This window comes from Carex rostrata, chromosome 31, assembly GCF_964058835.1.
Source record: "Carex rostrata chromosome 31, lpCarRost1.2, whole genome shotgun sequence".
In the NCBI taxonomy this organism is placed as follows: domain Eukaryota; kingdom Viridiplantae; phylum Streptophyta; class Magnoliopsida; order Poales; family Cyperaceae; genus Carex; species Carex rostrata.
The window spans coordinates 3,096,287-3,121,497 of record NC_135948.1 but is presented as its reverse complement, the minus strand read 5'-3'; the positions used below and the strand labels follow the sequence as shown (position 1 = coordinate 3,121,497).

Genomic DNA, 25,211 nt, shown 5'->3' with positions numbered 1-25,211 from the left:
TAATAATTCCTACAGTACCATGCAGTAGACTACCTTCTCTTCACTGTCCGTCTTGCCCTTCACGAATCTTACACTCATATTTGCACCAAAAAAAGACCGTAACATTAACAAATTACAAATCTCTGGGAGACTAAACCTTCCCCTTTTTTTTTATCTAAAAATAGCTCTCAAATTACTTGTTTCATTCAAAACGAAATAAAGTCTTACATTCTATATTTCTAATTAAACAAGTCTTATTTTGTTGTTGTTCATCGCAATCTCTCTCGTAATATTTACTTTTCTGAAGAGACATGTAAATTGTAGGAAAAAAAAAAAAACACTTAGCCGTTATCTTATCCCGTCAGCAATCGTCAATCACGAGAAGACAATTTTTTTTTTTTTAAATTACATTTAATTTAATTTTAAAGGAGCACTTAAATTTCTCCATTTTAAAGAAGAACTCGAGCATTCACTTTTTAATTTTATAATGATAAAAACTTTTAAATTTATATATCAGAATAAAAGTTTGATATGATCTATTTTTCTTTATATGTACATAAAATTAATAATTAATTTTTTTTTAATATATGAATTGATAATTCAATTGAAAAATTAGCACTCAGAATTTGTTCACGTTCACGTTAGTGCATTTTTGCAATAACTCCTGATAATAATTAAAACAAAGTCATATTTTGTTACGTGTATATAGATAAAATGATATATATCATACTTAACAATTTTATTTTGACATCTAAAATTACAATTTAGAATGATTTAAGTTCTAAAAATAGAAACAAAAAAATGGAGGTATTCAAACCTTACTCTTAAATTAATGCATGTCATATATGAATATATAAAACGAAATTAATATGCAATAAAAATTTTCACGTGCCATAATTAAGCAGGTTAACGTTTAAAGATAATATGAAATGATTATAGGGACCCGTTTCCGACACAACACAAGACTACAAGATTAACACTGTTTAGCCAGACATGATGTTTACTTAAGACTGTTTTCCCTTGCAGCACTTCTTAACAGATGGTATCCATTTGTTGGGGACTGGAGATGATTCTTATTTCTATTATTTCTTCCTGGCAATCCCTTGAAGGCTTAAAGGACCGAGTAGAAGTGGAGCCCAACCGACCGAGGTGGGACCCGCATCACACCTAAATTCCACGTCGGATTGTCCGCTTCGGATCAAACAGTACGGTTCGTTCTATACAATTTTTATCTGCTCTCGGATCAGATAAGGAACGCTGACGATTCGACCCAATGAAAGAAAGAAGTCTCAAAACAATATCTAAACCTGGACCACCCAGTTCTTCAGTCATAACCTATCGCTATGACCGGTCAATTACGAAACAACTGGCATGCACCAGGTCCAAAAGCTGAGTAGGAATGGAGCTCGTACAGCTTGAGACGAGAGAAGTGGGGCCCTACATTCATCCACATGGCGTCTTTTATTGCTGACAACGGACCGGGAACATTAGTGGAAACACGATCCCCTCAGTCTAAGAAAATGAACAGCGTGTCACTCGGCCATTCCAGCCTAAAATTTTCTCGCCGTGCTTCCAAAAACCCTAATCCCGCCTTCATCTCATAACCCTCGAAAACCCTAAAATTGCAACTGAAACCTTAACCCATCGATCCGCCGCAAAAATAGGCAGAGCTAAATGCTTCTGTGCTAATTATGGAGTGCTAACCCCTCTTCCCGCTAGATTTTCTCTAATTTTTCTCTCTGCCCTTAAAAAACCCAAAAAACTAAATTAAAAAGCCCTTTCGAAGACAACTTCTCCCTTTCTTTAATTCCTTCTGATTGTCGTTTGTAACAAGTGGTTTCAATGGAGACGACGGTGCCGGATCAGGGAAGGCAGTCGCCATGGCGACAGGTGGCCACAACCGAGGCTGCTGAGGGGTCGGTCATGGGAGAGGGGACTGATACGTGGCCTGCTTTGCCGGATTCCAAGGCCAAGGGGACTGCTGAGGCCGGAAACAAGGCCGGTGAGGCAAATGCTGGTTCTGATTTGAAGAATGGATCCATGCCCTCTTCTCCATCAATGCAGGTTTATATTTTGATTTTTTTTCGTGTTAATTGTTAATAGGGCTGCTTGAGCTTTGCAATTGGATATGTTTCTGTGCAGTATGGATTGTTATAAGGATTGAAGGAGAAAATTTCTTTGGAATAAGGGTATTGGTCAGGTTTAGTGCTCCTTTTGGTTTCAAAGAGGGAAGTTATCTTTTTAACATTCAATAGCTGTTATAAACCCTACTCCTATTTTACTCATTTTAAGAACCAGGATTTTAATTGTGATAGACTTTAGTTTTCCTCCTCTCTTAATTAAATTGGCATTACTAAATTTGAGGCTCTTATAATTAGTTAAACAATAGACCAATAGATCAGATGGAAACTAAATAGTGACTAGGACAAGATAAATTTTTAATATTGCTTTAATTCAATTTTAATGTGCTTTAATAAATTATGTATACATAGGATGTATTTTCAATGAACTTAAAAGGGTTGACTGGCTTTTAAATTATCTAACTTACCTTTGTATCTTCACTGCTTGTACTTAAGTTTTGAAACTTGTTTCAGACCTGCCAAGGAGTTAACAGCAAGTTTCCATGCTTTTTTTTCATCAAATAAAGTAGTCTTTACGACCAAAATGACTTGTCTAAGGAATTTCTATAAGGGCTTTTTTAATCATTAGGCTTTATTAATTTTTATTAATTCCTTCAGGGACATGGTGGACCTCGCAAATCTGATGGATTCAATAATAACAATGGCAATCCCAATAAGCATCATTACCACCACAATAACAAGCACAGTCATAAGCGCAATCCTAACCTGAACCCTAATGCTATTGCTAATGGCGCACCGCCATTTCCGGTGCCATTCCCTTACCCACACCAATTAGGTCCGCCGCTGGTGTGCCCAGTCATGCCACAAATGATGGTTAATGACTACCCATACCAGATTTACCCAGTTCCTTTTATGAATGCTGACCCCCATTTCATGCCAAGAGGAGACCCGCAGGGTCCATGGCGTAACGGGTCAATGCACCCTGGCACAAGACCAAGGGGTGCTTTTGATCCTCGTAACATGAACGAGCGGTCCTTTGTCCCTAGAGATGGTATGGGCGTCCCACCTGGCATTGCCGGTCCCCGGAGTTTGGTCCGGCCAATGCCATTGCATTTGTACGGACCATCTACTGGCTTTCCTAATGGACCCGTCTTCCCAGGTAACACTTCATATTATATCTATGCTAGTAAATTCTGTTCACTATATATTTGTTACATGTAATACAATATTTGGAAAAGGTTGCCAAAGTGTCTGAATGCTTGCATACCTTCACTTGTATAAAATGTTGAATTATTTGTTTAAATCACGTGGATATTTTGTTATGTTGAAGTAGATTAGTGCATGTTCTGGTAATAGTTTGTATGTTTTCTGTTTTACTCTGCTTTGAGAAAGAAATAAATATACTAGTATAGATGAGTTAATCATGGATGAAAAGTGAGTTAATGTATTCTTAAGAAGTTTTAAATGTATAGTGACAAAAGTGGAATGCACAAATTTGATTTTATTTTCTTAGTTCCAAGAAAACTCTGCTAATGTTAAACTTTATTGTATGGGTTTGTTGCTTAGGAGGTCCTTCTACAATGTTCTATTTCCCCTCTGGGCCTGTAGATATGATGCGGGGCCTGGCCCGCCCTGTTGTGAATCATTTACCTCCGGCTGCTAATTTAAATGTTACACCCGAGGCGGTTGATTTGAGAGAGAAGTTAATACTGCAGATTGAATATTACTTTAGGTGTGCTCATTTTAATGCTGTGTTTGTATTATACTTTATTTCATGATTTGCTTATTTTATTTGATACAATTAGGACTTTTTTTTGGGGTAAAATCATCATTAAAAGAGCTTTGCATTTTTGTGAATACTAGCACAAACCTTAATTCTGAAGCTTAGTTTTGTGGTATATATATTTGTTTGCAACAGTGACGCAAATCTACCTGGTGATGTACATCTAAGGTCTTTAATGGATGATCAAGGATGGATCCTGATTAACAAAATTGCAGAATTTCCAAGGGTATTTTTCCATCTTGCATTCTAGTTTTTGACTTTTAATGTATATCTTCCTAGTTGCTGAAAAACCTATAATTGGAAAATTTGCTTAATATTTTTCTGACTTTTTTTAATACTCTTTTCCCTTCAAAATGTCAGGTTAAGCAAATGACTGCAGATATACCTTTTATTCTTGATGCTTTGCACGAGTCAAGTACTGTAGAGATTGAGGTGTGCCTCTCTTTAGAAAGCTACTCTTTCTTTGTTAAAGGAACATTTATAGTATTCTGGTTCCATAATATTCCTAAGAAAAAAAAGAAAAAGAAAAAAAAAGAGAGGCCTGATAGCTCATATGCTATATGGAGTATGGTATCTTAAAAACTAATTCTATAATTAACCTAACTTTCATCTTTTGTAGGGAGATAAAATAAGGAGGCGTGGTGAATGGCACAAGTGGGTTCGAGTTCCGACACCTCGGTCTGCAGCTACCCAATCTCTTATGGGCGAGACACATGACAATAATACAGAAACTAAGTTTAATGAAGCACCTTTTAGAGCTAACGAAGATGAATGGAAGAGCACCAATTTGGAAAATTCTTGCAATGGTCCTTTTGGCAGCGAACAGAGCACCTTTATGCTTGATGAGGAGCTTGAGCTTGAGCAACCATCTTCCCAAAATGATCTCTTGTCAGCTAATAGAAAGTAAAGTTTGATTATTCTTTGGTGTGCTTATGATTTTTTTGGTTTATCTCTTGTTTCAAATTATTATATTTCTTCCACTTGACTTCTTAATTAGGGTTGATGAGGAGGAAGAAGAGATCGACATAAATGATCAAGATGTATCTAGGCTAGTTATTGTGACCCAAGTAAGATCACTTCTTTGTTGCCTTAGTTTCAAATTTTGTTAAATGAATAGTCATTGTTGGTCTGAAGTAGTGCTGACTCAGATTTTACCTTGGTTAAATTAAACCTATTAGGCTTGTTTTAACTCCAACAGAGTTTAACCATGTGTAAGCTCATTTCAATAGATCCAATGGAAAGTTGGTATTTGTCCATTTATAAATACTTGTTGTCGTCTTATGGTTGTTCTGACTTCTGACTATACAGGCAATGAAATTTTTTCCTTTTGAGTTCCATGCAGGAACTAAGGATAGAGGACGGTGACAAAGTTAAACAGCGGGAATCAGGACCATTTTTAGCTGAACAAGAATCTACTATAAACGATGGCCTTTATTATTATGAGCAGGTGGCGGCTAGTACTAACAGTACATTTCTTATTATACTTTTTCTTATTTAGTTGCAACCTTAACATCAGGTGCAGCTGTGGTAATTCACATTAACGCCTTACCTGATAGGCTTAAAGTGTACTATTGCAATTATCTTATTTGATTTGTATGGAGTTCCTTTTTACAGAAGTGAAGAGGCTTGAGGTTTTACTTTTTGTAGGAGTGACATTAACTGTTGGAATTCACAGTAAACTTAATTTGTGGTTGAGAAGTTAAACATATTTTATTTGGTATTTTAGTGCATTTAGTTTTCCACCTTGAAATTGCAAGGTTGTTACTTTGGGTTTATGGGTAAATTTAAGTGTTATTCGGTGTGTTTAGGTACTTCAAAAGGTCATATTGTTTCTGTATAAGCATGTCACAGAGTCAGTGATTCATATAAGTGCGAGAGATGAGTATGAGATATATTGGAAATAATTTTGATAGTTTTAATGGTATTAAAACTTTTTAGACTTTTTATATTTTAATTTTAAATGGTGTCATTAGATCAAAATTTTGCTAATTTCTATTAGGGGTGACAGAGGTGTTACAGAGCCATATTCTGGAGCTTTTCTTTCTAGTATTCTACATGGTATTTTCATGTTTAATTCATTACTGATATATGTCATTGTATATGACTTACAGGAGATACAAGCAAAGCGGTCCAGTAGAAAGCAGAATCATGGGAACAATGCTAAGCATGGGGAATCAAAATCTCATTCTGTAAACCAAATTGCTAGTACTGAGGTTGAAAATGCAGCAAATCCAGGAAATACCGGGATGGAAGAAGCCGGGCCAGGTTTTCCCAGAAGAAGACAGAGCAAGGGTGGGGGCCACGGCAAACCTCACAACTCTCACAAACAGCGTCTCTTCCCAACTAATTTCAGGTCCCACTCTGGGGGTGGTGGGGGGAGGAACATGCGCTACGAGGTTGTGTCAGGGAGTCCACCTAGCAAGTCGGTTGGGTTTTTCTTCGGCTCAACACCTGAGAATCATGGGTTAGGCCACTAGATTGGTTTATTTACTCGTTTTATTGTGGTTACCCTTGTAAAAGTTGTTAGAGTTGTTTACTTCGCATGTTTCCATGCCAACACAAGTTTTTACTTGGGGAGGGTTTTTGTTTAAATTGTGATTTCAGGAGTTGTCTTTCTTGAGGATTTTGGTGCCAGTGATCTTTTGGATCCAAGTATATGTCTCTAGGAGTTTGGTACATGGAACTAGTTAGCGGTACTGGTTTGGTAAGTTAGTAGTACCAGCCATATATCCTTATCCTTTGTTTGCATGCTAGAACTTTTTGTTCAGCTGTTTATTTAATTTCTGTTTAAGTTGGCATTGCCTAATTTAATGGGATTTTAACTTGATATGTAATAAATGTCATTGTTCCATGTTTTGATTTTTTTTGTCTAGCTGTCCCGTCTCTTTTTCTCCCTTATTTGTGTGTATGACCTAAACCCTGTTTTCGTGAGAGATGCTCAACTGGACTCATCTATGTTTGTTTACATTTACTTAATTTACGTGATCCAGATCTTACAAGGGTAAAATTTGCATTATGGATTTTCTTTTATAATAATAACAAGTCAATCAAAATGATATTTTCAGACCACTTTCATCATCAAAGCTGAGCGGTGCTGGTGGGTCACACTCTGCTCTATCAGGGAGCAGCCCGCCTGTGGGGTCCATGCCAAAATCTTTCCCTCCTTTTCAGCATCCAAGTCACCAGCTATTGGTCGACAATGAGTTCAAGCAGCAGAAGTAGACTGATTGCTTTTTTTGGAAAAATTCAAATTTGTTTTCTCCAATATTGTTTTTAAATTGTTATATATTATACTAAACATCAATGTAGATTATTGGTCTTCCTGTTTTTCTTTTTTGTGATATGAAGGTATCTGAAGTATCACAAGCGCTGTCTTGGTGACCGCAAGAAAGCTGGAATTGGCTGTAGTGAGGTTTTGCTAATATTTTCTTATCTTTTGACTATAAATATCCTTTACTGAAGATATCTTCATAGATCTTCCTTTTTTCCATTTTAAGCTAACATTATGTTTGGTTTTGAGCTGAAAGGAAGGGGGCTATAGAGATGCAAAGGAAAAATTGATTAATTTACCTTTTTTAGCTGTAAAACTTAACGGGGGAGGTTTTTAATTGACTTTAATGATTGATCTCCTTTAACCCCCAAAAGCTTTATTGCATTGTCTAATTTGGGTTGGGTGTAATAGCTGGTAAGGAAATAATTTATCTACCCTTTAAACCTGTGAATGGATAAAGTTTAAAGTCACAACTTATCTTTCCTTCCCATTTTGTTACGTCCCCTTTTCTGACCTCCTCACTTGAGCCCTTACTATGTATCTCTAGTGTCGGGGCTTATTTATGTTTGAATTTCTGGCAATTGCCTTGTGATCATGTGCATTTCCTATATGCAGGAGATGAACACTCTGTACAGATTCTGGTCATTCTTTCTGAGAGAGCACTTCAACAAGGACATGTACAATGAATTTCACAAGCTTGCCCTTGAAGATGCCAATGCCAACTATAATTATGGAGTTGAGTGTCTCTTCAGATTTTATAGGTATTTGTGCACTTCGCATAAATTTGCTTTGTTGTTACCACTCCCTTATCTGTGCAATTTAGACAGTCTCTTAGCACTTCAAATTTGCAGTTATGGATTGGAGAAGAACTTCAGGAGAGATGTTTATAAAGATTTTGAGCGGATGACTCTTGACTTCTACCTCAAGGGCAATCTGTATGGTCTCGAAAAATATTGGTATGTCCTCTGGTATCTAACTACAGTTTATCGGGGTTCTTTTTAAATTGTTGTTCCTTTTACAATTGCTGTAAGTGTTGGGTGGTATTGTTGAAATGCTGTCTAACCAGGTAGAGGTGTTTCCCTCATCTGTCTGTCCGACTTTGATGCCTACTCTTTACTTTTAGTTAAATTTGGTGCGGCTCTTAGATTGTTTTATCTATGTTAAGGTTTATGATTTATAAGGTTATATCAAGAAAAATCTAATAATGGGATATATCTTATTTGAATTTAGGGCATTTCATCATTATAGAGAAATGCGAGATCGTAAAGAACCACTGGCTAAACATCCGGAGTTGGACAGGCTCCTTAGAGAAGAATACAAATGCTTAGAAGATTTTAGTAACAAGGAAAAAGCTCGCAAGGCCGTTGGAGAAGAGTGTGGCAGCAGCAAAGCTAATGAGAATACAGAAGAAAAGGAGAAAGAAAACGAGTGCCCCTCTTTCTGTTAGGATAATTTTTTGAGTAATTTTAGAGGAAAAATTAAAAAAGAAAACAGAAAGAAAGAGGGGGAGCATTTTGTATTTTTGTGAGGAGGATTTTTGAGTAAGCCATCATGCCTGCAGATTTTGCTAATCCTCTCCCTGTAGTACCCGTGGCTGGCTCTGGAAATGTTCTGTTTCTCCCTCGCATCATCAGATTTGTACATAGACTAGAAGTGGTGCTTAATAAGCACAGAGTTGGGAATTGGAATTGTTTGAGATTAATGAATAATATAATATGGAGGTTAGGTAATATTATGCGTTAACCTGCCTGAGCTTGTCTGATTGAAATTGTAGGGACGGGTAAGGTTCGGGCCCAGTTTGATTTGAACTAGTGGGAGAGTGAAAAAATTTGAAATTTAAAAAAAAAAAATAGGTACAACGGGTATAGAGTACAACAAGCAGACACGGATACAACGGGAAAACGGACGGAGCACCACGAGATCAATTCGGTCCAGATTAGCCCGAGTTTGTTCCAAAAAAAATCATGACCGGCCCGTTTCATACTCGTACCTGTGTATACCCGGGCTCGGGCACAGGCAGACCAGTCCGGGTTGACCCCCAGCGGGTATTGTCAAACCACTAGTCCATACAAATGTAGCTGACACCATCAATTTATATCCCTAATTTTTCCTTGCAATGGGATTATTGGAGGTGCAGAACCCCTCTGCGCCACAAACCCTAGTTCATATTCTGCCAAATCCTTCCTGATTTATCACGGTAATAACCAGGAAGGATCCAGTCAAACGTTGCATTTTCATTACAAGGCTAAAAGGCATCTTATGTTATTTTCAAAAGAAGGCAAATTCCAGTTTTCCAACAAGCAACAAGACGTGGCAACAAAATTAAAGACAACAATAACTAAGCACACAAATTCACAAAGATAATCAACCAAGCACAGCTAACAAATAACAAAGCATCCAGAACAAATCAAGGATAATCTACCAAGCACTGCTAACACAGTTATCACATAAATTAAAGATGGTTCCCTACTAGGGACCACAACACTACAGCAAGTACCATACTTCATCATAAAAACAACTTATCCTGGCTTCAGGAGCCTTATATACACCATCAGAGACTATCAGACTACTCCCTTAATTTAGCAAAAGAACATGGAACCTTAACTTGGCAAAAGAACAGTTAAGTACCCCCTACCTTCATCATAAAAAACAGCCATTACTTAGCCTGCCTGGCTTCAGGAGCCTTTATACACCCACAGACGGTCAGACTATTCTGTTAACTTAGCAAAAGAACATGGAGCTCCTCACTTTCTCATGGAGGCGAGGCAACTCAGGCACCGGTGCACCGCCCCCAGAGGAGTGGCCACCCTGGCTTGAGGACGTGTCGGACTGGTAATCATCAAACTTCATGAATTGACCAACCTGGGTCGCGGCCAGATGAGCATAGCATATTGGAGCAACTGCAAGAAAAAGGTTTTGTAAGTACCTGTATATAAGAATGAGGGTTCCAATGCCACAAGTTTTTGTCGTTACAAAATGCCTCAATAATTTTTATTTATATTCCAAACTTTGAAATTTAAAATATCAAATCTAAGCCATTGATCTTGTTCATTTTCATGATATATGCATGCACATAAATTTTTATGATTTTTTTACAATAATTTTATGATTTTTACACTAATGAAAAAAGAACGAATCTTGTAATAGATTTTATGATTTTTTACAATAATTTTATAATTTTATGATTGAGAAATGAGTGCACATAAAATTTTATGATTTTTCAAGCTCATTTTGTACTAAGACAAAAATAACAAAACTCTGATTAACTCTGATTGAGAAATGAGTGCATATAAATTTTTATGTGTACGCTTCTTCCAAAAAAATGAACAGGATAACACAGCTTGATTCGACAATAGGATTTTAAAGTTAGAAATAAAAATTAAAAAAATGAATTGGTGACCATTAATTTTGAGGCATTGGAACTACCCTCCACTATAGCTGGTCTGATTAAGTAACTTACCAACGGATATGGCAGTTGTGCTTCTCTGATAGCTGTAATTTTCATAAGAATTCAATAAATGGTGAGTGCAAATGTTCACAAATCTGTTAAAATCAAACACATTGAAAAAGAGGGTTCCAAATAAAAAAAACTTACACATAGGATAGTGAGTGGACCAATTCCTGGAGATCATCAGGTGAAAAACCAACCTGATCAAGAAGAACATGGTAGTGTGTCGGCCTAGTAGTGCCCTGGCAGGAAAAAGAAAATCAAAATTAGAAATGTAATTAGTGACTTGCAAAAAAAGCCCATGTTCATTTAGGAGAAAAATAAGGGTATAATCATCTTACAATAGCACCCTTGTGAGAGCACATGTAGAAGTCATAGTTTCTGGGGTGGCATACTTTGTTGTCAATAACAGTACCTACATACCATATGGGCAATCAATATTATAATATTACAAGTAGCAAAAAACAATATTAGTATAAGCTCAGGACTGTTTCAAAATAAAAAATATTACCAGGTGGAACATTGTTCTGATCATTTGGGATGAAAAACTTGGTGTGGTGGTTCTTCTGCGCAACAATAACAGTGAACTTGGGGTTCCAGTTCTCATCCAGGAATTTGCAAGCCTAAGTAATATTTCAAAGTTTAGATCAGGATTATATTAAAAATAAGGAATGCGGATTGATTAACCGAAATAGTTGATTAGACAGAGAATGTACCGCCATAATTTGATCTAGTTCAATGTTGAGAACCTGGTTAAATTGAGACTCACTAACACCATCCCTGTCATTCAAAAATGGAAAAAATAAAATACAGTTTAACCATCAAACCAAAATTCATCACAAGCTTATAAGAAATGAACAACTAATAAGCCAATATTTTTTTTATTGAAGATGTACCTGAAGATGATAACATGATCAGGTTTCCTTTTCCCAGAGCTCGTATAGAAGTCCAACATGAGCTCTCTGAAAAAGAACAAATTAGTGGAGAAATGAAAAAAGGCTGACATGTAGGAAATAGTGCAAGACTGCAAAATAAAAAAGAAAAAGAAACTTACCGAATGATCCCGTTATCATTTTTATCCCTGGGCTTGAAAAGAGAATCGATCATCTCAAGCTTTGGTGATTGGGTGTGCACAGAGGCCCTATACTTGGAAATTAGTGGCCACTGCCTGGAACTGACAACCTACAACAATCAATACAAATTCAGCAAGTATATAAAATATGAAAGGAAAAACAGTGAAACATAAGTTTAAGCAAACATACAGCAGCAATAGATGGGCGATCTGATTGCCCTGGGGAGCCGTGAGAAACATCCATTCCCAATATAATAGTGGGAACCTTGGAAACTAGAGGAATTGAAGGGATATCCTCAACCTGGAGCAGAGAATTCATGCCATCGAGCTGTTTTCACCAGAAGAAAACAGTGAGAAAGTTAGACAGATACCAATGATGGTTAAAAGCAAAAAAATCCCAGGATTGAAAACTTGGCTATCAGAATTGCTTACTTTAGCATTAATCTTTAGCAGTAAGTTTGTCAGATATTGATCATTTACTTTCATTGGAGCAAGGCACTGAGTGACAATGCCAAAATCGGCAAGGCACTTGCGCTTCCATGGGCCTAAACAAAGCAGTTCACAGTTTAGCACATAACAAGAAAATAAAAAGACAAGACAATCCTTGTAGGAAACAAGTTCACAATTGAAACAAAAAACTAACCATAGATATCAGAGTTTTTCCTCTCAGGGAGGAGACACAGAAGGAAGCGAGGAGCTCCAGGAAGCTTAGTTTTTACTTGCTCAAACATTTCATCAACTCGAACATTTGGAGCAGTGCCTCGCATGTTCCGTCCCTCTTCAAAGACGTCAAATGGCTGATCAATTTTCTGCCCACCAGATAAAAAAAACACATAAATCAAAAAAAAAAAACAGACCAATAAAATTCTAATATGGGTAAAGTAACGAAACTAACCACTCCTTTCACTTGACCACATCGTATGAGATCGCTCACTAAATTCCTCACTTGGCACCGGGCCGAGAAGTTCACAACAGCCCAGCGATCAACATGGCACGGACGGATCAATGTCTATAAATAGAAAGAAAATTAAAAAAAGAAAACAAAGAAAAATTGATTCGTCTATGAGAGCACGGAAAATTGACAGAATTTAAAGCAAGGAATTATTAACACACAGAAATGAATACCTTGTTGTTGAAGTTCCAGCGGCCATCACGGGGAAAGAAATCACCTCCATTTCCTGTTTTAAGCTGTTATTTACAACATCAAAGTACAATAAGACGGGGCATAGTACAATTAAAATAATGGTCCACAGAACTTAGAATTCTTATAAAAGTTCTACAATATATAAATTGCAAGCAAACAATACTAAAGTATTCCAGAATTCAAAACATATTATAAATGTTAAACGACAGGCCGCGAATTATCTAATTTTTATTCAATAGAATAGTAAACGAAATAAACCTATCAATCCATATAAATGGAAAAAAACAACCTTTGGTGCTTGTAGAACACGGCCATCCACCTGAGTGAAGGTCGGAGAAATGGAAACACCACAGGCTCGTAACATGGGTTCTGCATCATAGTTACTACGCTTCAGTAACTACACAACAACCAAAGTTCAGCACATGAGCACATCTAGTTTGAGAGAGGTAATAAAGGGAAGATAGAGAATAGGAGGAGGAGAAGGGGGACTCACATCATTTAATATATGCATTCTTTCCTGGGGCTTCTGTCTGGACTTCTCCACTAAAGAGGCCCTTTGCAATGAGTTCAGAGCCTTGGTGTACCGCTGCAGCGATACCAGGTTGCACAGCTGCAAAACAAACACAAGAAATGAACAAAAGAATCCAAAAACTAGGCTAAAAGAAAACCTCAATTCCAAAGTTGGTCAAAATTAGTGTAATACCTCAATAGGAAAAAAGGTGGGGCGCTTCGGTTTGCCAACATTAATGCATGGATAATCATCACTATACCGCAGCACAGTATTCTTATCCTTGAAGTATTGTGACACTGTCACCTCTGCTGATTGGCCATCACCGTTCCTTTGCTTTAAGGTAAACCTGCGAAAATCATGCACCAATTTTCCTTAAATTTTCCCTTTTTCAACATATATTAATGCAAAAATAATAATAATAATAATAAATGCTACACAGTGACATACGTCTGTTCCCTGCATGGCAGGTCACTAAGGCCAACAATCTTGTATTCCTGGTTAGAAGGATGCACTCTAATTCTAAGATTTTTGAGCATACGCTTTGCCTGAAAAAGTATCAAAAAGTTTGCAAGTAAATCCATAATAGAAATCAAGCAACAGCTTTGAACTTGCAAGATTAAACAGACAAAAAAAAAGGATACCTTCTGCCAATCAATCTGATTGGGATGTTCGACTTTCTGGTTGGCCAAAAGAAAATCCATCACCGGACCAGGTTTGACGATCATGGTGGTTGACACATCTGTAAATAACAAAGTGAGGTTAACAAAAATTAGTATCTAATACCTATTAGCCACAAAGTTATAAGTTATTACAGTATACTAGCATGTCTAAGAAAGAATAGGAACAAGCATGTACCTATGTTCAGAGACAGGCCACTCTGGGTGGTACGGAAACTAGAGTGAAATCCCCGGCATCCCATGACACCACCTCCGAGGTCAATAAAATTGCTCGGGTTGTTGTGGAAGAATGATTGACGAACCAAGAGACAACCCCTGCAACAGTACGAAGATGATTACCAAAAGCATTAAACACATTAATAACAGATTTAGAGCACGTGTTTCTCAAAACAAGCCAGAGATTACTATTTACTCTTAGGGTGTCTTTTATTTTTTTTCCAGATTGAATTGAATTGCTGAGAATACCTAAACAAAGGGGAATTAGAAAAATGTTCGTCTCCAACAAAACCCAAGCCCAAATCCTAGTATGGCCTGAAGGCACAAAATGTTCGTCTCCAACAACATTTTTTATGGATCAGGATCCATATGGAAAGCCCTGAAAACTAATACTTGATGACAATCTTCATAAATAAATTATAATGAAAAGATTTGAAGTTTGAACTCCTCCTAGTTCCTGATTTCAAGTTTTTAACTAACCAGAAATCATTAAATAATTAAATTGTTAAGTATTCGTCTCCAACAACCTTTTTTATGGATCAGGATCCATATGGAAAGCCTTGAAAACTAATACTTGATAACAATCTTCATAAATAAATTATAATGAAAAGATTTGAAGTTTGAACTCCCCCTAGTTCCTGATTTCAAGTTTTTAACTAACCAGAAATCATTAAATAATTAAATTGCTAAGTATCTATCATTTATATTTTTATGTAAGAAGAAAAATCCTTTTGAATGAAGTAGAGGGGTCAAGTGTTGATCATACTGAGATGCGGAGTGCTGGCGGAGGATGATATCAAGCACCCTAAAAGCCTCCTGGGAGTTTTCGGACTCATGTCCCTTCATGGCCTGGACTATGGAAGACATAGGTATCTTAGTGGCAAAGTTAAGTTCCACTTTGAATGTCTTCGTGTTGTATGGTTTACGTAAACGCTTGCTGCTGCCACTTGGACTGCCACCCCCAGGGCTTCCACCTGGGCTTCCCTTTTCAGTCCTGTAATATGAGAAGGAAACATGGGCATTCAGCATGTGGCTAAATGAAAAATTATCCCATTTATTAGGAAGCAACACGTGTATTCAGCTCTACTAAAATGAAGGAAGCATCAGAGTAATCCACCTAACAATTCAACTGAACTTTAGATTAGATTTCTGGACAATTACATTGATGCAGTCAAGTAAACACTAAGCGACTTCCACACAAACAAAACCCAAAACCCACAATCATTGCCCAAAGGAAAAAAAAAAAAAATAGTACGAACCTTCCAGAGGGAAGATCCTCAATAACTACGACAAATTCATTCTTCACTTGTGGGAGAGGACCCAGTGTGAAGAGAGTTTTCTCTCCATCATATGCAAACTCTTTGTTTGCAAGCTCCGATCCATACGTCTGCTTCATTTTATCAATGACCTTTCTCCCAACGCCCTTCCCATCAACAGGGCGGTCATCCTCGTACTTGAGCAAAACCTGTTTACCAGAGAATTATTAGCAATTCTGCTCCAAAGATTCCACAAATATACAATTGCATGTATATATTATCTACCCAATTAGATGAAAGTTAGCGTGCAGACTAAATCACTTTGGAGATGTGTTGTCAGAAACAAAAAGAGCACAGCATAATACGCATGCAAATTTTAAATTTCATTAATCATCTCTGTAAAACCCATAAAATAAAATTGTGGTTTATCAGTGTAAAATTGCAAGCAGTAACAGAACATGCATGCAGCCGAAAGAAATGCACGAATACTTCTAATGAAGTGCACAAACACACATGCACAGCAACAGAAAATAGTGCATGTAAATAAATTTCTTTATCTTACGCTGTAGTGATAGAAGTGGTCGTCAGTGCTCTTGACATTGACCCGAAAGTGGTTGGCAACCAGATTTATGCGCTGTCCCCTGTTGGCGATGCCGGGCCGGGCTATCGGGATCCTCTTGGGCTTGCTGGGTTGGCCATGGCCCTTCTGTGAGGCTCTAGAAGGAGATCCCTTCTCGGATCCAGCCTTAATCGGCACCACATCAGATGACATTGGGGGAGGTGGTGGGAGATCCTCTCCTTCCATTGCGTCAGAGAGTTAATAAATAACCACACCTGGTGATTGAAAGAAATGCAAAGGGGATCAGTGTACACTACAAGATGCTTTAAAAAGATACAGAAAAGCAAATTGTTTTTCCTTTTCCTTTTTGTTGGTGTTTGGACCCTAATTAACAAATAGTGCGTGTGAGTATAAAATATCTGAATAAAACAGGGAATAAAAGGAAGGATATCACAAATGTATCAGCAATAGATGCAATTGCCATAGAATGTTATACAGGACACAAATCTAGGAGAATATAAAAGACATTATAATCATGCAATACCAAAATAGGAAACCATTATGAGCAAATCCTTAAAAATAAGAAAAGTAACTCGAGGCCATCTGTCAAAATTCTTATAGTCGTTCAGGACATAGTACATGGTACTCGTTAAAACTTCAAAGTTACCGGTGAACATTTACTGCAAAAATTCACCTAAATAATTTCAACCCCACAAAATAAAGCAAATGTACTAACAACACTACTGCACATTATTATAAAATAAATTACTTTGTCAAAAGACCAAGTTACAAAAATATTTTTTCTGTGCAAAAATCCTTACAAGCATGCAGACCGGAAAGAAATCCTTCAAAACCCTAAATCCTAAACCATATAAGAAAAATTTATGAACAAATCATTCAAAATACGAAAGGTAACTCAAGGTTATCTGTCAAAATCCTTAAAGCCGTCCAGGACACAGTACTCAAAACTCGTTAAAACTTCAAACCTACCGATGACTATTTGCTGCAAATTCACCAAAATAATAACCACCCGACAAAAAATAGCAAAAGTACTAACAACACTACATATTATTACAAAATAAACTACTTACCAAAAGACCCAAGTTACAGAAATCTCTTTTCTATACAAAATCCTGGACCCTCCTCTCCCCCACTCTCCAAAGAAAAGAAGAAATACAGAACCACGAACTTTACAAATTTCAATCTAACCTCGTATTGTGGCCAAAATAGATATTATATCGACTTAATGAGGTGCTAAAATTAGAGAACAAAAGGCGGATTTCGAAACCATCTTAAAAGTTCAAAATAAAACGAGAAATGTACCTATACTCGAGCAAACGAGAGCAAAGAAGGGGACTGGTTTTAGGCTTATTAGCACTGTAGATAAGGAAATGATCCTTGTTTCCTTTTTTACCTTGCTTTCGGAAGAAACAAGAGCGAGGCGTGAGAACAGAAAGCGGCGATTTGAGTTCCAGGCGAAGGACCTCTAGTAATAAGAGTTGCCAGTCACCTACGGGGTTTCAATCAAAAAAAAAAAAAGAGTTGCCAGTGGCCCATATAATTGCTATGCGACTTCTTATTTAAGCCGTAAGATGGAGAGGGTAAAACACGTGGACGGCGGAGAGATGAGATGCTAATTTCTTCAGGGACGGTCAAATATTTTCCTGTTGTCCTTTCTGTCGATCAGAACGCCTCAATTCATCTCCGGTTTAGCAAGACTGGAGAGCCATTCTTGGTGATAATTGTTGCGCTCAAAATCGAACGTTTCGGCTCAGTCGACAGTCGTAATCACTTCAAAAAAAACTGTAACCGACATACGCAATGGTGCGTCTTTGTCTGGGGAAAAAATGGAGAGCGTTCGAAATAATAAGAAAGGAGCACGGGCTGCACGGCCTCGGTTTAGTCCGAGATTATGGGGATCACCTTAAATTAATCTATGCGGAACACCATATGCATAACCGTCGAGTTCAACGAAGTGGACACGTGGGCGACGTGGATTACATACTTTAATAAATATATGCGGACTTCTGGTCGAAATACGGAGCGGAGTCCAAAGCTCAGTGCCCTTGGCATTGATTCATGTGTGCGGCACCATCTCGCTTTTACAGCTTCCCAATTTCCAAAATTTCTCAAAAAATAAACGCGGTGTTGCACATCATCAAGTATTACTCGAGCAAATATCTAGTTTTTACTTTTTAGTGACCTAGCCGGGCACCAGAGGAAAATCAAAACTGGTAGATCATCTCGTACAAGTATACGCCGAGGGTTTCCAACTTCTGGAGAACCGCACACATAAACTCGGTTGCAGCCTTTAGAACGTGTCTACAGAAAATCTGCGCTGGTCGTCACCAGTAATGAATTACCCACTCGAATTCGAATTTCCAAGCAAAAGGAAAATTGAATAAGCCGATAGACCCGGAGCATAGGCGGACACAATTGTCCCACGTTAATTAGGCCCAGTTGAACTTAAAGAGTTGTATATTCCGAGTGTATCCAACTGAAAGAGAAATAAGGACATGCACGAACGGGACGGCCTATCGGTCAGGGTCAGAGATATGATGGGGTCCATTTGGATGACCGTTTTATTAGCAGCGTCTTTATTTATTGCGTTTTTGCTGCGTTTTTTGGATCATAATTAAGTTAAGTTGAGCATACATGTAATATAATTATAAATTGTACATTGTCATATATAATTGTATTAATTAAGTGATCTAATATCTTATTTCATATTAATATGGAATTAAGATATTTGACAATTCAATAGAGTGTGATCCATAAACGTGTAGAATAATTTAGATAAATATCAAATTATTGATGAACTGATTTTGAGATTTACACATAAGAAGAACCGCCGTTGTCCGCACAGATTTTGATGTGATTGCACGTCTGATTGTTTGTGCGGCCGCACATGCAGTGCTAGGTGTGTTAAATCAGGAAAGTTGGTTATTCATGAAAAAAAAACAGTTTTGTAGACACGCCCGATCGTTTGTGCGATTGCGCACACAGTGCCAGATGTGTTACTCTATATATGGGTTCCCAAGGCACAAAAGAAAATATGCAACTCAGTTTTCTGAACAACAGTGATTTTAGACATAATCTGAGTGTCTTCTTATTTCTTTCGTCATCAAAGATTTAAGAGAAGAAATTTATTAAGAAATTTGGAAAGGATTTCTTAAAGACGTGTCTTGTTGTCCTGAAAGACTTAATTCACGACCATACAACATAACTGTGAGAAGAGAGTTTTTTGTTATTGAAGATTTGTCTCGTGTACACGAAGACGGTTCTTCGCAATTGATAATTTCATAGTCCACATTATGAAATCATATATTGTATTTCACATTTACATATTTTTTTTATGAATTGACTTTAGCATAGAACAGTACATAAATTAAGATAGAGATTGTTTCCTTTTCCTCAGAATTTAAATGTTTAATTTTAAATGAGATGTAATTATTTAATTTCTAGAAGAGGCGCGATTGTTTTTCCCCGACAAATTCAAGCTGACAATAACAAAGTAATTCGTCAAGTATGCAGGACATTATATTTACATCGAACCGTCAAGAGATGAGAAACTTTTTCTCTGTGGTGCTTCTTAAATTGTAGAGAATCCTCGAAAGCACGAACCAGCTCCTCTTCTATGGGAGTGCGTATCCTCTGAGATATCTCAACTTTTGCGTGATCAACGTGTCCGGTGCCTATTCGGGGGTGATATAGGGGTCAGTATTATGTGTGCTTTGATATTCGTGCAGAACGTAGTTAAACGATTGGGATATTACATAAAGTCACGCAAAGTTTGAGATATCTCAGAGGATACGAATTCCTTCCGTGGTTAAAGATAAGAAAGTGAGAAAAGCGAGCACTGAGCCATTTGGTTGACCCCGTCCGTAAGCACTGTAGAATTTGTCTCATGTAATTGTCGAAGAAGTTACAGACACGTGGCTTACCGAGGCCACTTGGCAACTGAATGGAAAGGACTATTAGATCAATCTCCCTAAAATAAAAACGTTATTAGATCAATAACCATTGCTGTTATTAGCGTCAGTAAATTTAATTTTAAAGATGGAAATTTTTATATGATTCTTTCATTGGCGCGTTTCAGGAATAATGCACCTTCATTTCTCTTGAATATATAGTTCACTCGTTGATTATCAGATCAGAGGTAAAATCAGTTTAAACTTTATTAAGGTCAAATTTGTTAATCAAAGCGTTAACATTTCAGTGTAAGGTTATTCGTTTTGTGTAAGATTAGGAGGTCAGAATTATTATAAATAGACGTTCTAAAAAATTCAATTATCTAACATTTTAAAACCACTAACTTTAGAAAAGAAAATAATATTAAGAACTAGCATTTGGTTTTTGATCTAGTGACAAAGATACATGGTTTCTATGTGTGAAAGATTATGGATTTGAAATCCCAATGGAGGGAATACTTTGTTGTAACAAACAAGAGTATTAAATAGTTTGGTGGCTTAACCTCCAATATTTATTCACAAAAAAAAAAAAAAACATTTTTATCATATAGATATTGTACTAAAAAAAAAGGTTTAGTATTGACCTGACAATTAAAAGCGAGAAATGGTTTCATTATGTCATTTCGAAATTGATCCAAGAACATTTCAGATTAGACTTAATTTTTCCTTTTTCAAACTTAATTCTGTACTGGCTTTACTCACAAAATTATTCAAAAACTCTCCCTCTCTCTCTATATATACACACATATATAAGGCCGTACCGACATCATGATTGGGTGGTGATATTAACACAGTAATATTTTATTTTGACACAACAATTTCAAATTTTATAATTTTATAGATAATTTTACCCCTTCTATACATATAGCTTTCAACTGTCATTTTTGTTATCTTGAGATTATACGATCTTCTAGTACAAAGATTATTTATTAGTTACTATATATTTTTCATTGTTATATTTTTATCTAACTTGAAAGAACAACAATAAAAAAAAATGTTAGTACCAGTCGACAAACATTATATGATTTATGTATTAATAGAAATCGGTGGGCTACTCCACTTCTTTTAAAAAAAAAGGCAACAAGAGGTGTATTTTTTATGTACATCAGTGATTTTATCTTTAATTAAATATGAATTTTGATCCTCTTTTGTTTGAAGATATTTAGTATAAGAAATATAAAAATAAAGTTTACTATATTACCACTTTGTTTAACAAATTTAACATAATTAGTTTATTCTTACTAAGTTATTAAAGCATAGACAAATTAAAAATAACACCAATTGAAAAATAAACTACAATAAAAATATAAGTTTATTATTGCAATGAAGTTTTTTTGTGGTTTCAAAATAATGTTGAGAAAAGTTGAGGAATAGACTCTTTTATTTATTAATTTATGTTGAGATAAAAGATTAATTATTTCTCGCGTAACATATTTTATATCGATTGAATGTGATTTATATTACCTTGTGGCGTTTATGTTTAGATTATTTTTCGAAAACTATATTTTTTTTCTTTAAACATGGTCATATATTATGTTATTATGCAATTTAATAAATTATTTTAATCTTAATTCTAAAAATCAGGACAAATTATTAATTAATATCATATACGAATGATTAAGATTACTTTTAGTTCAAATAAGAAATCACATAAGATACAAGTTATTTTTAATGAACTAAATCAGTGAGAAAAATAAAGATATACAATTATGAATGAAAGGAGTAGCTGAAGAAAACGACTAGAGAATGGCCAAATTGTATATGAACTCATCAACCAATAAAATACATGTTTATTTCTTCATATTAATAACTATTTGTTATTAATACTATTTTCATAATTGGAATTTTCACCTAATACATTTTATTTTCAAAGAATATAAATAATAAAATTAGAAACCCATACCCTTCTTTATAGAGAGAAAATTCATTTTATCAAACAAATTAGTCTTTTTGTGTATAATATTTTGTTTCAGTTCATGTTTATTTTCAATTAATAGAGTTCATAGTGTTCTTTTGTTGAACTATGATAATAAATTTTGAATATAGTTTATATTCTCTTTGTTTTTCAAAATTTAACAATATAAAATTTGTACGAACCACCTAATAATAAGTAACAGTAAAAAAAATGACATTTGATGATGTTGTAAATCCGGCCATTTTTATTAATACCCAAAAAAAAAAACATTTTTACAATAATAACCTGACAAATTTTTTTTTTTTAAATCTGACCAGACCGCCGGTAATTGGGGCGGTCCGATTCCATACCAGACCGCCTGGATCCCTGGCGGTCCGGTAGCCCCTTTATACCCGACCCGTTAGCCCCCCCTTCTTCCCTTCTCTGTTTACCGAACCAGAACGAAAAAAAAAAAAAAGAGCAGCGCCGCGGCACCCACCCCGCCCAGCTCCGCCACGCCCGCCGCTCGGCTCCGCCAGGTGCACTCTCTCTCTCTGCTGCCCCTCTCTCTCTCTTCTGCCTCTCTCTCTCCCTCTCTCTCTCTTTCTGCCTCACTCTCCCTCTCTCTCTCTCTAACCAATTTTGAATATTTTTGCCCCTCTCTCTCTCGTAGGGGTGTCTTTGTGGTACATTGATCGTGATTTGGTGCTTTTGGGAAGGTTTGGAGGCGAAGCGAAGGATCTCGAAACCGACCGCAACCCGCTGACTCGTTGTGTGTTCAAGCTATCTCAGGTAATTATCTAAATCAAAACTCGTTATGAATTGGTTGTTCCGAATTGCTTGTGACCTTCCCGGGTTGTTGATTTTCCCGGAAGGCGACCCGATTAGGGTTTAGGGTTTGGGTTAATTGGTTAAATTTGTAAATGAATTGTGTTAATTGGTTGGTTTTGTAAATTAATCGGTTGAATCTGTAAATTAATTGGTTTAGTTCGTAAGATTGTTGTTGGTTGAATTTGTATGGAATTGGGGCCATGACTTTGTTGTTGGGCTATATTTGAATAAAATTAGTTGGATATCGGCTTTAGAATTGTAAAATTGTGGTCGAATTTGTCGAATTGGTTCAATTTTGGGTTATTAATAAAAATTTATGGTTAGGGTTTACGGATAAAAACTAAAATTGATAGTTTAGGGTTTTAAGAACAAAATTGATAATTTTTAAGAATTTTTAAGAATTGATTAGGAATTATAAGTCATAATTCTGTTAAATTGTATGTTTATGGAAACTTCTCCTAGTTATTAAATAACTATTTATGTATCTATTATTCTATTTATGCACTTGTAATTGGTTATACTTGTAATTTTAAGCCTTATATATCTGATATGAGGACCCTACTATTTGTAGCTTGGATTGACCACTTAAATACAAATATTAATATATTATATCATTTAATATAATGGTTCTGAATATTCTTAGGAAAATCATAATTTTTTTTTATATTATGCAACATTGTTGTTTGAATTTAGAAATTTAAAAATTGTAAGTATGTTATTTAGTTAATTATTTTTTAAATATTTCTTTTAATTATTTGTAAAAATTGTAAATATTTCTTTTAATTAATTTTTAAATATTTATTTTAATTATTTTTAAAATATTTCTTTTAATTATTTTTAAAATATTTATGTCAATTATTTTTTAAATATTTTGTAATTATTTTCTAATTAGTCGTTGATTACTGTACAGTTAGTATTTAATTACGCACATAATTAGCCTTCCTAATCAATTACTGTACAGTTAGTATTTAATTACGCACATAATTAGCCTTCCTAATCAATTGTTGTCACTTGAAACCCTAGTTATAATGGCACCCAAAGTTGAAAAAAATAGAGGAAGAACTGAAACCGAACGCGAAGCAAAAAGAGCACTCATTAATAATTTTTGGACGGCTGAAGCCTACGCGATGCGGAATTTGGAAAGATTGTTTTCACCCAAAAATAATGAAGAATTTCTGAGCACTCTTGATCCATCAATTAGAAAAATGCTGATGGAAGGCTGGGTGGACAGGGTCCCTCCACCTGGATGGGGACAGTGCTGCTTATGTGAGCTGAAGGGAGATATGGTGGATATGTTCTTCTGTTATAAATGTGGCAAAGCTGTTCATCCCAATTGCATGGACCTGCATGCAGATCTGCTGAATGACGCTCGTCTCACTACGTGGGAGTGTCCTGCGTGCGTCCGTCGGGGTGAGAAAAAAAAGGGAGCAAGCTCCTCGTCTCGTAAGGCTTAGACCCCAATTGTATGTTGTTGTAGTATTTTATGTTTTAACTGTAACGGTTTGTATAATTGCTATTTGAACTGGTTGTTGCTGTATTAATTTTATGTTACCTTATTCTATGGACTCGACGGTACTGTATTATTTAGTAATGTATATGGATTTTATGAATTTTAAATTCCTGATATTTTAGTTGAACATGAGCTGCATTATTTTTGAATATGCTAGAAATAAGTGTATGTGTATGTGTATATTATACATATAGTTCACCAAACAAATAAAAATAAAAATAAAAATCAAAGTTATAAAAATTTACGATATCACTTCGTAAATATATCAAATATTTTATCTTTTGGCATACACATACACATATACATAATATTTTATTTTTTTGAACTGTTTAATTTTTTTTTTTAAATGTAGTATGCCTAAATCTAGACGGTGGGGACTACGGCCTACGCCTGGAGCGGGTTCGGGTGGAGCGGGCCCGTCGTCTGATGAGGATGTGGCTGGAGATGGAGCAGGATTTGAGCATCCGACTGGAGCGAGTCAGTCGTCTGAGGCCGAGCCTAGTTATCGCTGCCACGATCCTGACACCTTCAGTCCTATTCTGTGGACCCATCATGTTAAGCACCGTGTCTCATTGGCATCTCTTGAGGTATGTGATTATTATGCGTAATGTACATATTACTAAAAAAATAACACGATTTGAGTCTCATAAATTTATAATAAATACAGGACGATGGCTTACTTACGGTGAGGCACCGCAGGTCTGAGATTCCGTTTGTTCCCCATCCGCTGATGACCCAATGCCTCTTGCAGCTTGGGTTGTATCAGATTGCCATGATGCCACAGAGTAATATCAATCCGTATCTGATGCACGGTCTAGCGGAGAGATGGCGACCTGAGACGCATACATTTCATCTCCCGCCTGGGGAGATGACAGTCACCCTCGGTGATGTGAGCGCATTGTGGGGATTGCCTATCGATGGCGAGCCCATAGGTGGCGTCTCAGACCATCCAGACCTGCAGAGGATGATACCGGAGTTGTTAGGGTGTCATCCGAATCAGCTACAGAA

At 36.2% G+C, this 25,211-nt stretch overlaps 3 protein-coding genes across 5 annotated transcripts in view; 1 reads left to right on the top strand and 2 right to left on the bottom strand.

Annotated features, from left to right (window-relative positions):
- LOC144547418 (ADP-ribosylation factor 2-like) overlaps positions 1–17,135 on the bottom strand; it is a 100,690-nt gene extending 83,555 nt beyond the window's left edge. The window contains exon 1 of the mRNA XM_078296065.1: positions 17,125–17,135. The gene's annotated coding sequence lies outside the window, so the exon portion shown is untranslated. The remainder of the gene's footprint in view (positions 1–17,124) is intronic.
- LARP1A (LA RNA-binding protein) lies at positions 1,460–8,842 on the top strand. Of its 2 annotated transcripts, none has more exons than XM_078295794.1 (14): positions 1,460–2,043; positions 2,718–3,219; positions 3,630–3,792; positions 3,979–4,069; positions 4,204–4,275; positions 4,463–4,746; positions 4,841–4,910; positions 5,186–5,290; positions 5,955–6,307; positions 6,909–7,061; positions 7,192–7,255; positions 7,730–7,875; positions 7,966–8,070; positions 8,345–8,842. In XM_078295794.1, exons 1-14 carry the CDS (start codon positions 1,822–1,824, stop codon positions 8,559–8,561), a joined length of 2,547 nt encoding a protein of 848 aa, XP_078151920.1. In that variant the 5' UTR covers positions 1,460–1,821; the 3' UTR covers positions 8,562–8,842. The 2 variants fall into 2 exon arrangements, with proteins under 2 accessions (XP_078151920.1, XP_078151919.1); XM_078295793.1 differs by having other exon boundaries at positions 3,627–3,792.
- Positions 9,523–17,530, bottom strand: LOC144547413 (protein argonaute 4B-like). Of its 2 annotated transcripts, none has more exons than XM_078296057.1 (23): positions 17,412–17,530; positions 16,001–16,272; positions 15,442–15,647; positions 14,949–15,176; positions 14,145–14,281; positions 13,931–14,028; positions 13,737–13,834; positions 13,482–13,635; positions 13,272–13,388; positions 13,068–13,175; positions 12,760–12,822; positions 12,530–12,643; positions 12,278–12,443; positions 12,067–12,179; positions 11,825–11,962; positions 11,617–11,744; positions 11,459–11,524; positions 11,279–11,342; positions 11,074–11,185; positions 10,904–10,977; positions 10,710–10,804; positions 10,575–10,606; positions 9,523–10,014 (listed from the first exon to the last, which is right to left on the bottom strand). In XM_078296057.1, the coding sequence occupies exons 2-23, from the start codon at positions 16,241–16,243 to the stop codon at positions 9,836–9,838; spliced, it is 2,733 nt and encodes a 910-aa protein (XP_078152183.1). In that variant the 5' UTR covers positions 16,244–16,272; positions 17,412–17,530; the 3' UTR covers positions 9,523–9,835. The 2 variants fall into 2 exon arrangements, with proteins under 2 accessions (XP_078152183.1, XP_078152184.1); XM_078296058.1 differs by having other exon boundaries at positions 17,321–17,431.
- Between the last annotated feature and the right edge of the window lie 7,681 nt (positions 17,531–25,211).

What these genes read in the sequence shown, in the direction of transcription:
- LOC144547413 (XM_078296057.1), bottom strand. Translation starts at nt 16,243, where the DNA reads ATGGAAGGAGAGGATCTCCCACCACCTCCCCCAATGTCATCTGATGTG. An exon ending in GCTGGAACTTCAACAACAAG is followed by an intron (nt 12,644 to 12,759) that starts GTATTCATTTCT and finishes TTCTATTTATAG; the next exon opens with ACATTGATCCGTCCGTGCCA. An exon ending in AATGATAACGGGATCATTCG is followed by an intron (nt 11,525 to 11,616) that starts GTAAGTTTCTTT and finishes GTTCTTTTTCAG; the next exon opens with AGAGCTCATGTTGGACTTCT.
- LARP1A (XM_078295793.1), top strand. Translation starts at nt 1,822, where the DNA reads ATGGAGACGACGGTGCCGGATCAGGGAAGGCAGTCGCCATGGCGACAG. An exon ending in GGCTAGTTATTGTGACCCAA is followed by an intron (nt 4,911 to 5,185) that starts GTAAGATCACTT and finishes AGTTCCATGCAG; the next exon opens with GAACTAAGGATAGAGGACGG. An exon ending in TGTCTCTTCAGATTTTATAG is followed by an intron (nt 7,876 to 7,965) that starts GTATTTGTGCAC and finishes TCAAATTTGCAG; the next exon opens with TTATGGATTGGAGAAGAACT.